Source organism: Cetorhinus maximus, chromosome 1 (assembly GCF_964194155.1).
Source record: "Cetorhinus maximus chromosome 1, sCetMax3.hap1.1, whole genome shotgun sequence".
Classification (NCBI taxonomy): Eukaryota; Metazoa; Chordata; class Chondrichthyes; order Lamniformes; family Cetorhinidae; genus Cetorhinus; species Cetorhinus maximus.
In genome coordinates, this window is record NC_135879.1 from 68,305,527 (window position 1) to 68,317,797 (window position 12,271).

The window sequence follows — 12,271 nt, forward strand, 5'->3', positions numbered from 1 at the left end:
AAGCCCTCAGCATTACTTCTTACACACAGGATGTCCGAGTAAAACTAAGTCATGAAAAGGTTAGTCTCATGCCTAGAACGATGAAAGTTAACCTGAAAACTGAAGCAGATGTCTGAGTAACAGAAAATGACATTGCAATCATTCTTCTGAAAATAAACTATTTTAGAACTTGATAACCTGAACACCATGTATGATTTCATTCATCAATTAGAAAAATAAATTATGGTACGCAGTTGTCTGAGCAGTAAAGAAAGCTGATAATTTTCTGGTGCTTCAGTGTGACCAGCCACACAAAAAGTCAGAATATATGTTCTTAGCTCGGAGATTAAATCATCCTGCATAGATATTAACAAACTGTCCATTGTACACTTTATGTTACAGAATATCCTGGTGACAAGCTACTGCCAGCACAAGAAGTCTATTTATCAATGGTGTTGCAACATAAAATGCCTGATAAATAGCACTGATTTCATAATCAGGGTTTGAAACATAAAGATGCTTATACAGAGAATACTGATAGCACAAGAGTTCTGGATACTATTGTGGGTAAGAACTCTCATTGAACCAAAAACATCTATGGATAAATTGGCCCAGCCTTCTCGTGGAGTAACAATTCATACTGGGTTCATGATTTAGCAAAGCACACATACAACAATTTGATCATCAATACATTTAATTATTCATATTTTGTGAAACAACCATACAAAAAAATCAGATGCACATTAAATTGCTGTAGGTGTAATTACTGCAAGTGTACTGTATTACTAGGTGAGGCAGGCATTGTGGTTTTCTAGTATTTCAGTTTTTATTCAAACATGAGGAATAAACTGGTAACATATACATTTTAAACAAGAGCCAAAGCACATAATTCATCTAGTTTGTACACAAATGTTCCAGTGGTTTTAATATATTATAGAAATGCTATATAAATTTAAACAGCATATTACAACTTGATAACAAAAGTACTATCAAACATATGCATGCTGTATGCTTAAGAATCTGCATACTATTTCACAGAGTTAGGCCAGAAGAAACAGCAATCTATTTAACCATTTAAAACACACTCAAATTCTTAGCACATTGTTTTGTTCAGTTATATACCACCAACACTCCCCATCCCATACACATACAATAAAATTCAAGCATTTAATAGCTTGAAAATTTTGTTTTGTACATCTCTCTGCATCACTTCTGGCAGAGAAAACAAGCAAACTACTTGCTTGCAAGATTCTGCCACTCTATAACAGTCAATGGGTGATGTGCAAGAGCTGTCACATTCTGAGTTGGTACTGTATTTCTAAAGGGACAATTTTTTAAACTGCTCTTTAATTTAAAATTAATATAAAGGGAACAGCCATTAGAGCACCTTACCCACCAAAACACAGTACTGATCAGGTGTTGCTCCACGGGAAAGGAGGGGTAAAATAGTATAACTGCTGATTCAGAAGGGTACTTGCAAAGGGCTGGAATGAGGTTACCTTTCTGCAGGTTTTAGATTGCTACCACAGGAGTGGAAAAACTGGAGAACAAATTAGAAGGTACATTTGGGTTCTGTTTCATATCAGTCGAGGGATATGGGGCAATTTTCCTTGGTAGCGTATGCCATCAGGGAGCCTCATTCACTGGCAACAAAGTCACCTAAAATGATTTACAATTGCTCTAATTTCAGACATTTTTAAAGTTGTCTTTTAAGGTCTTTTTTTAATGTTTGTTCGTGATATGTCAAATAGATTTTATTGAATTCTTTCACAATATTCACAAAATATCACACAATTGTAATTTTCTTTATCTTGAATAAAAGCAATCTTGTTTTGCAAGCTTAATTATAGATCATGGATAAATTATGCTTAAGTGCTTACTTTAAAAAAATTACATCAGTGAAATTTATTGAACTAAAGCATTCCATTTTAATTGCTTGAATATTTTATGTAAAAATGCAGGCCATTGAAAGATAAGTTCTTTATTTACAGGAAACATCAAGCTGAGCTCTGAAATGAGAGAAAAATAAAAAGAATTCCTTAAGAAAATAATTATAACTTACAATACACTTCTATACCTTTAAAATACTGACTTACAAGTTCATTGAAACAACTAGACAATGCCAGCAACTATATTATGATTAACTTCATTTTGTCAACTTCTATCTAAAATGAGGCAGCATTAAAGAGTTGATTGAATGATTACCCTGCAGGCTATTTGCGGGAAAAGCTATTAAAGGTGGTGAATATATAACAACTCCAATCAGAACCATAGCTGGTGAATCTTTAAGTGATGTGCTGTGGACTGCTAAAATATTTGATTTTCATGATCAATTTTTCACGCTTCCAGTTCCAATGCTTGATTAGAAAGACAGTGAATGAAGGCCATAGAAGAAAACCAGAAATTTATAAAGAGCACTGAGAAAGAGGCAGGTGGCCGGCTCTTGTGCATCTCTCAGCAGCTAATTCTATAAAAACAATGAGGGCAGCCGGTCTGTCTGCCTGCTCTTCACGCAAGGTTACAATAATTGACAAAGAAGATTGACATAATTAAGGGAGAGGTGGAGAGGAAAATTTAGGCAATACACCTTTTTATCTTAAATAATTGAAAATTAAGTTTTAAACATCTATATGACTGTGAAATTCAGAACCCCTCTATTTCATTTGACTGCCAAATGAATGGCAGCAGCTATATACTTGAAACCAAAAGGTTTAGTTTCAGGTTTTTTAATACAAATTAAATATTTGTGTGCTTTGTATTCCTTTAAGTTACCTACATTAACAAATTTCTAAGACTAAAAGAGTAACAAAGTCACCAACATTAGAAGAACATATGGACACTCAATTTACTTTCGATCAGGATCAGAATTTTGACAAACATTTGTATGAGATTTAAGCAAAATACTAATTTTACTGCTACACATACATTAAAAAAAAAATCAATGGATCAGTAATTAAATTGAGCTTAAGAAAACTTAAGTTTCCACTGCTGTAAGCTTAGAAATCCTTTGTTTTGCATTTCAAAATCCTATTTTTTAATTGATCCAAAATGACAAGTCTTTTTTTAAAAAACTCATTTGTTTTCTGCTCCTCTCCTGTCCAGGCACACATCCTTGATAGGGGATACCGGAGTCCTAAGGGTGCTCAGAAGTAGCTGTTCACCTTTTGACTCTGGTCAGTAAGCGTAGTTCAAGCTGTTCAATTATGGAGGGTCTCACAACAGAGTCCAATCCTCCCTTCACCCAACATCCACATACACTTTCTGGCTGTAATTACTGGATAGCAATTGGGAGAAAGCCTGGGTGACTTCACTCTACTCCCACCAAGACCAGGGGTGCTGAGAACTGGAGCACCCCAACTGAGATTAATTACCTACTTGTCCATATTGTTTATCATCACCAACTGCAGTGGTTCTCATAACACAAGAAAAAAATATATAAAATATATTTAGTTAAAAACAGTTAGACCTAGTATTAGAAGCTTACCTGCAGAACATCATCCCAGCAATGATACAAACATTACGACACCCATAAATTGTGTGAAAAGGATAAAAGGAGTAAAGAAAGACCACACAGGCCACAGTGCAATGTTAAAGCTGTAAAAAGAAAGTTTAAAATCAGTAGATTGTTTACAGACACATTGGGTGCTTCAACATTTCAAATGTGATAACCAGTCTACTTTCAGTCCTTGAAATATCTGAACAGTAAAACAGTACAGTTTGGTACATACTGACAAGGACCATTAATTACAATGTTGCAAAAAAAAAACCCAGTCAAATTAAATGACAGATGCTATATCTATATTACAATCCATGTATTTCTGGTCTGGAGATAAGAGTCAACTTTCATATATGTACAATAAACAGTTATCACAAACTTACAACGAGTGAACTACAAAACCTTTTACACAATGAGAAGCTCGAATGATGTTTGGTCACCTTGTGGCATCTTTAGAATTTTCTGTGACAATATAACCCAATGGTTGATTTATGTAATTACTGTATGTATATAAACAGAAAATAGAATGGAACTTTAATTATTGAGCGACAATACCATTCAAGCCTTCCCATTTAGGTTCAAATAGCATGACGAAAAAGCCACTGCAGCAAGTAATCCCTGAATCACAAGTACATGAATGGGGTTGCAAAGAAATTTGCTGTGATCCATTATAAGGCCCATCACCAAATAATACATAAGTAAAATAAGTTCAAAAATCATTTTGTACAAATGTTTGAACTGTTTCCACTTCACACTTGACTAAGAGCATATTGTCAATGATTGAAACCTCTAACAAAGTATGGTTTTTTTAAGGATGTCGGAACCCATATGCTTGAGCTCCAAAGTAGGAGGACTGGTAAACATTTTGACCATTGCCAATTAACAAAATCAATTAATTAGAATTAAAACAGCAGAAAAATACCCATTCGTCTTGTTTTATTTAAATAATAATTTGCATAATTTGAATTAGATCCAAATTATTTTGGGCAAACAAATGATTGAATAGAATTGCTGCATTCCAGCACTGTCATTTTAGACACTGGAAGAGCAGTTCTCATAGAAGAGCCAAAAAACAAGATAAAAGATACACTTATCTTGCAATTTTTTTCTGACATTGCATAGGTTGTGGGGGCATGGGTATTTACTGCTAAAAGTACTTTCCCCACCCCACCCCACCTTTATTACTGAAGTAAACAGAATAAAATCATTAAAGACAAAAAGATGCATAATATAATGCTGAACATTATCAGCAAATTATTCAGGAAATACATGTTAAAAAGATTCTTAATTATGCAAACTGTTACTTCTAGTTTAAAAGCTGGGTTCTCACACTACAAAAAAGTCATACAGTTAACATTCTACTTTAGAAACTGTGGGATTATATTTCCTTTCTCATTTTACACAGACTACCTCTAAGAATAATAAAAAGGTAGCAATGAACCCTGAGGCAAAGGTAAATATGGACTTCCAAGCAAAAATTGCATTAAATTCTTATTCAGAAAATAGTTATGACAGCTTCAAAGCTCAATTGCCAATTTAACATGCTAGTTTGAAGATTCCACATGTTCACTGTATATCATTGAATTAGGGCTTTTTGCATTGTGATCAGTTTAAAGCTGTTGTGCAGAATTTATTATACTACAAGGGCAAAAAATGAACATGCAGTTATTTTGCACCATAGTGCATCTTCATGACATTCCACAGCCAATAAATTCCTTTCCAAATGCATTCATGATTGTGTAGGCAGGCAAAGGTGCACAGCATGATCCCATCCTACAAAGAGTAAATGGGATCAATAGCAAATTAATCTTATATTAGCGGCACTACTGGTGTGGGGGTTGTTGTAATATGCCTTTAAGGTTAGCAGCTTGCCATCACTAGAAGGGAAGTGCATCATGTGATCCAGTCTCAGTTTCAATTTGGCCCGTGAGCAGAACACAGCACACACAGCTCTGCTGCTGATGTCTTCAAGCTTTCTATCCATGTATAAATGTTCTCATGTGCCTAGTTTAAATAAATGAAACCACAACATGTTTACCCAATCCCTTTTGGGTGATTGGTGCCTTAATATCATTATAGAAGCATGACAGGGAATGGGGAATATTAGGTAGGACAAATGAGAAAACTCACTGTTCTTCATCAAATGCTGACACGTGATCTTTTACTTCTATCTGTATAACCCTCAGTATAATATTGCATCTGAATGACATCAACAATGCAGCACTCCCTCAGTAACACAATGAAGTTTTTGCCTAGATCGCATGTTTCAGTTCTGCAGCGGGGCTTCAATGCAACTTGAAGGTAAGTGCCACTCCTGAGCTAAGCTGACGCTTAAGGACAGAGAATATTGATCAAATAGTGTGCTTAAAGTTATAATATTTGGCTTTAATCAGCAGTAATTCATCCAATTATCCCATTAATTAAGATTAAAACACCAAAACTCCATTGCACTATTTTCCAAAATAGACTAGAACAGCATGTTTAAGATTAGCATTAAGTGCCAGCACATCACAACAACTGAGTTTAGTTACACACAAGTTTATTTTATGCAAACAGAAACCAAAGTTTAAAAATCCGCAGACTAATTTTAGGACATTGATTGTAAAAACCTACCATACTGCTGCAGCAATGAAAGAAGCTGTAGCTGAAGGAACCAGGGTAGGATTATATTGTTCATATTCTCCGATCCCTCTGTACCATTCCAGGTAGAAGATGCAGTAGAAGGCAATCAGCAGGCTAATTATCAGTAGTGAGGTGCCTAAAAGGAACCATCGACTGATTTAGAGAGAGAAAAAAGGATTACTGACAAGAAACAGACATGAGTAGAATATTCGTAGTTTCAGTATTGTTGGAGACATAGATTCTGGAAGAGACATGGCTAGTAACACCAAATGATAAATATTTATGTCACAAGTGGGTTATGAAATTCAGAATTTCTATGCAAGAAAACCTCCTGGTCTCTTCTCACCCCACTTGCCTCATGGCCAGAATGAGTTTTCCACAAATTACTGCCAGTTGGGAGTATACAAGATATGCTTAGTCTTATCAGCAAGTAGCTGCTATGCCTAATACTCTTTATGAAAACTCTTAAGCACATGCAGTACATGTCACTCCTATAAGGTGATGTTTTCATTTTTAAAATGTCACACAACTGGCACTATTTCACAGCTAAAATATTATTATTGATGGTCCAAGAATCACAAATGCTTTATCGAAAGATTTAATTAGTTGCTTTTCTTCAATAACTGAAATGCCCAAAATTTAAACCAAAATAAATTACATCGCACAGTAACAATAACATTTTCCATTATATTCACTTTTCTTTCTTTAATTCCTTCTAAGTTTTACATGAAGTCCTCTGCCAGTCTTAAAAGCCTGGGCTTCAACTGAATATTGTTACCTACAACAGAGTTTTCAATGTTCATTCTGAGCATGTGCAGTTTGTAGAATTTTCCAAACTACAAATTTTGCATTTAACAGAGTTGAAAGATTTGAGAGCTTACACTTTTCCAAAGGACTCTGAAAACCATTTGAATTTTTATTTCATAAGTCATAACCTTTTGCAATTGTGAAGCATGAATACATAGATGTTGGAAGCCCGATGGTATGGAAGGGTCCGACAGCCGTTCAGGTCTCCATTTTCACATGGGTATGAGAGCCTGCTCAACTGGATATCATCAGATTGTAGTAACATTAATGCTCTTCACCCTGCCTCTAGCATTTGACCTCAAGAACACCCTCCATAATGCTGATGGGCAAAAGACAAAAATATCCTAATATCCTACATTTTGAAACTTCAAAACACAACAGTAAGAGATAGCAAAAGTAAAGCATATTCAGGTTATTTACCCTTCTATTCGGTAATCTGTTTTAATTGTGGAAAAAAATTCAACGTAATATGTCACTGCGATTGAAGATAAAATCCAGAATAGAGAGTGCATATTAAATCGAGGAAGTGGGGGCTTTTCCTTCTTTTTTTCCTCATCTTCGAAATCTGTTTATAAATAAAGGATACTGTTAAAACTGATAGGTTAGCAATTACTTTCATATTGTACAGAAGACATGTGAGCAACTTAAAGACAGCAAAGCCTGATGAAGTCTTATGCAACTTCCACGTTCTGGAGACAGACCTTCCGACTGCCGAATGGAACTAATACAAATTGTATGAAGAATGAAATCATGAAATACAAATCAGGGGGAGAGGGGAGGGACGGGGGGAGGGGGAGAGGGGAGGGACGGGGGGAGGGGGAGAGGGGAGGGACGGGGGGAGGGGGAGAGGGGAGGGACGGGGGGGAGGGGGAGAGGGGAGGGACGGGGGGGAGGGGGAGAGGGGAGGGACGGGGGGGAGGGGGAGAGGGGAGGGACGGGGGGGGAGAGGGGAGGGACGGGGGGGAGAGGGGAGGGACGGGGGGGGAGAGGGGAGGGACGGGGGGGGAGAGGGGAGGGACGGGGGGGGGAGAGGGGAGGGACGGGGGGGGGGGGAGGGGAGGGACGGGGGGGGGAGAGGGGAGGGACGGGGGGGGGAGAGGGGAGGGACGGGGGGGGAGAGGGGAGGGACGGGGGGGAGAGGGGAGGGACGGGGGGGGGGGAGAGGGGAGGGACGGGGGGGGGGGAGAGGGGAGGGACGGGGGGGGGGGAGAGGGGAGGGACGGGGGGGGGAGAGGGGAGGGACGGGGGGGGAGAGGGGAGGGACGGGGGGGGAGAGGGGAGGGACGGGGGGGGGAGAGGGGAGGGACGGGGGGGGGAGAGGGGAGGGACGGGGGGGGGGAGAGGGGAGGGACGGGGGGGGGAGAGGGGAGGGACGGGGGGGGAGAGGGGAGGGACGGGGAGGGGAGGGACGGGGAGGGGGGGGAGGTACGGGGGAGGGACGGGGAGGGGGGGGAGGGACGGGGAGGGGGGGGGGAGGGACGGGGAGGGGGGGGGAGGGACGGGGAGGGACGGGGAGGGACGGGAGGGACGGGGAGGGGGGGGGAGGGACGGGGAGGGGGGGGGAGGGACGGGGAGGGGGGGGGGAGGGACGGGGAGGGGGGGGGAGGGACGGGGAGGGGGGGGGAGGGACGGGGAGGGGGGGGGGAGGGACGGGGAGGGGGGGGGGAGGGACGGGGAGGGGGGGAGGGGATGCAGGGGCAGGCGAGGGAGGTGGAGGGGAGGGACGGGCGGACGGATCATGGGGATGGGGCGGGTAAGGAAGGAGGGATGGGGGAAGGGTTTTGAGCTCTGGAGTTTCCCGCCCCCCACTCACTCGGCTCCAGTAAAAAATGCAGCAATTTCCTCTCACCTCCTGCCTCAGGCCGCGCAAATTCCCTGGGAACTGCAGCAGGTGCCTCCGCTCGGAACTGATTCCGGAAGCGGAGCAGTGACTCCGGGTCCGCCGCCATCTTGTTTCAGGCACTGTGACGTCATGACGTAAACAACTCGACATCACAAGAGGCGGGGCCAGCGATAGCGTAATAGCCCCGTCCACCCCGGGGAGTACTCCCCGCCCACTGCACCCCGGGTCGATCCCGCCGGGGTATAAATCACTGCAGCCCAGTTTATCCAAGCTATAATGCACTGAAGCGCAGCCCAACCACGGTATAAATCAGTGCAGCCCTGTCTACCTGGGGCCCGTTACTGCGTTTCAGTCTACACAGGGTGTAAATCACTGTAGCCCTGTCCACCCCAGATATAATTCACTACAGCCTTTCTGGGGTATTATTTACAGGTATGCCCATCCCCATCCCCCCCTCCCTAAAGATGTAAATCAGTGCAGTCCAGTCTGCTTGGGGTACAAGTCACTGCAGTCCTGTCTACCCACGGTACAATTTACTGCAGCACAGTCTAGTTTGGTATAACTCATTGCAGCCCAGTCTACCCCAGGGTATAACTCGCCAAGTAGACTAGGCTGCAGGGTATAAATCACCACAGCCCAGTCGAGTTTGGGTATTTCTCACCACAGCCCAGCACACCTTGGATCATAACTCGCTGTAGCCCAGCCTACCCTGGGTATAATTCACAGCAGCGCAATCCACCTGGCGTATAACTCATTGTTGCCCCGTCTACCCAGAATATAACTGCAGCACAGTCAAATATCAAAGTAAAATACTGCAAATGCTGGAAATCTGAAACAAAAACAGAAAATTTTGGAAAAACTCAGCAGATCTAACAGCATCTGTGGAGGAAAAAAAGTTAATGTTTCGAGTCCTTATGGCTCTTCCTCAAATATAAAGAGAAGTAAAAATGTAATGAAATTTATACTGTTTAAGGTTGCGGTGGGGGGGGGGGGGGGGCGCGGGGGAGGTGCAGATGAAGTTGGATAGAAGGCCAGTGATAAGACAAAGGAGAGATTGCCAAGGATGTCATGGACAAAAGGACAAAGGGCTGTTGATGATAGTGATACTGGCTAAAGGAGGTGCTGATGGTAGCATTAAGGTCAGAGAGCAGAATGTGATAATAGCCAGACAAGGGTAAGTACTCTGGAAAGAACAACTTGAACAAGTGACAGATGGCCCTTGTGGGGATGGGATGGGGTGGGGACAGTGGTGGGGAAAAAGATTGAAAATAGGATAAAAAGGTAGGGATAAAACAATAAATAAAATGAAAATAAATAAAGATAAAAATAAGTGGATAAAAAAATGAAATAATAAAAATTAAATGAAAATTAATATTGAAAAAGGGGGTGAGGACAGAGGAGAGAGTTCGTGATCTGAAGTTGTTGAACTCAATGTTAAGTCCAGAAGGCTGTAAATTGCCTAATCGGAAGATGAGGTGCTGTTCCTGGAGGAACATGGACATGCCACCCCCACCATCTCACTTCATTTTACGCCCCTCTCTGCCACCCAGCATGCTCTCCAGAACCTCAAAATCCAGGCCCACAACTGCAATCTGGACGCTGGACAACGTATGACCAACATTGTGGGGAATTGGCAGGATTTCTAATAACCTCTCTTTAGTTGAAATTAGCAAAAAAAAGGCTACTACTAATACAAATAAATATTATGATATCATGTCACTATATTTATGGTTATTCTTCTTTGAGCATTATTTTCCTTTTGAGTTATCAAATTGTTCTATCAATATGTTGCGAACCTCAAGCAATCTGAGACGCAAAGAGCCACTATTTAGAAAATAACCCCCCATTTCCTACCCATGCAATTCCATATCACATCGGTGTGTGTAATTCGTTATAGTCAAATGCCTAGGTTCATTTTCTTAGAGAAAAAAAGAGTCAGTTTAAGTGAAATGCGAGATAGATAATCTCCACCAAAATTGGGATTGCTGCAACATGCACCTGGATTATAGTTACGGCTAATTTATAAAGCCCTGCACTTGATATGGTCAGCTAACATCAACTCTTTGTGGTAAATCGTTAACCATGACTAATACAAAAGCCTTACTGAAAACTTCAATTATGTTTCTGAGTGGTTGATATATGTGTTTACGTACACTAAAACAAAAAGGAACCGAACTGGAGATGTAATAAGTAAACTAACTTTATATCAGTGTTTTCAACAAAATAAAGGTGATGGAAGTCTGAAAAGTAATTGCAAAAGAAAACACGGTATAAATTGAGCAATAACACCAGAATTTCCCATTTCAAATCAGTTACAACAAATCTTAATTGGCTTTCTCAATATTTTATTTATTTTCTTTTTATTTCAATCTCTTCAATCAGGGTTTGGGTGCCCAACCTATTTTTTTTAGCTGCCTTCACATTTTCACTCCTGTTCAGCATCCATCATTTCCCACTTCCCTGTAAACTGCTTTGAGATATATTTCTGTGCATCAATGTGCTGAATACAAGTAGTCTATTTAGAATATTCTTGCCTCAATAATAAATGTTAAATTCATTTTTGTTAAATGAATTGCAAAAGTGATTAAGCTGAAGAATTTCAGTGAGTTGAATTAATTTACACTTCTGCACTTACAAAACTACCAAAGCACCATAAACTATATTTGGGTAGGACTGCTTTTGGTTCAGTAATCTTTCCAAGCCAGGTCTGCTGGTAATGTTATCAGCACTCACTGTTGAAACAAAAGTAAACAGCAAACACAAATGATCACTAAAATTAATCAGAGTGCTATCCAACTATCTGATTTTTAAATGGGTTATTGGTCATCCATTCCTAAAATATATCAAAAGTCTTATGATTCCTGCACTTCCTGTCCGTGCCATTTGGCTTCCTGTTAAGCCTCAATGTGTCATTTTTTCATTATAAATTCCAATGTTCACATAAGTAATGTAAAATGTTTCCGTCAGCCCTTTTGTTCACAGCACGAAACTTATAGCGCCCAAATGATGGTATTGCTAAAATAAAAACATATTTCATAATAACATTTATCCATTGAATTGTCTTTTCTTTGAATGCTGAAATCAGTGACACTGAGCTGAATCTGGATTGTGCAGCCTTACATGCAGTGTTTTAAATTTTGTATGATGTATCAGTATTTTTGATCATTCTTCAGCTTCTAGCAGTTTATGGTGAAAACCTCTTGTCAAAAGTTCATAGAGCATTTTTTTCATAAGAGAGGCTTGAGATCAATTTTAACTCTGGTTATCCAGCAGGAATGAAGTGGTAGCTATCTGAAGATGACTGGGATACAAATGCCATCATCATTTTCCTGAGGGTCTACATATAAGTGGCCCAGGCATTTGCCTATTTCAGGCAGGAGCTTTACTCTTATATGTAATTCAGGATTCTATAATCTACATATTTTTCCCCCAAAGCTGTGATGCTCTGCAGAGTCTAATCATATGCAGTGTATCTAATTTTCCAGATACATAATCACTGTAAACTGTACTGAAGGATATTTTAT

At 40.4% G+C, this 12,271-nt stretch overlaps 1 protein-coding gene across 1 annotated transcript; it reads right to left on the reverse strand.

Annotated features, from left to right (window-relative positions):
- Positions 1-655: 655 nt before the first annotated feature.
- Positions 656-8,888, reverse strand: tmem128 (transmembrane protein 128). The gene is made up of 5 exons (XM_078541951.1): positions 8,754-8,888; positions 7,325-7,469; positions 6,089-6,250; positions 3,464-3,573; positions 656-1,988 (listed from the first exon to the last, which is right to left on the reverse strand). Exons 1-4 carry the CDS (start codon positions 8,851-8,853, stop codon positions 3,474-3,476), a joined length of 507 nt encoding a protein of 168 aa, XP_078398077.1. The 5' UTR covers positions 8,854-8,888; the 3' UTR covers positions 656-1,988; positions 3,464-3,473.
- Positions 8,889-12,271: the final 3,383 nt, after the last annotated feature.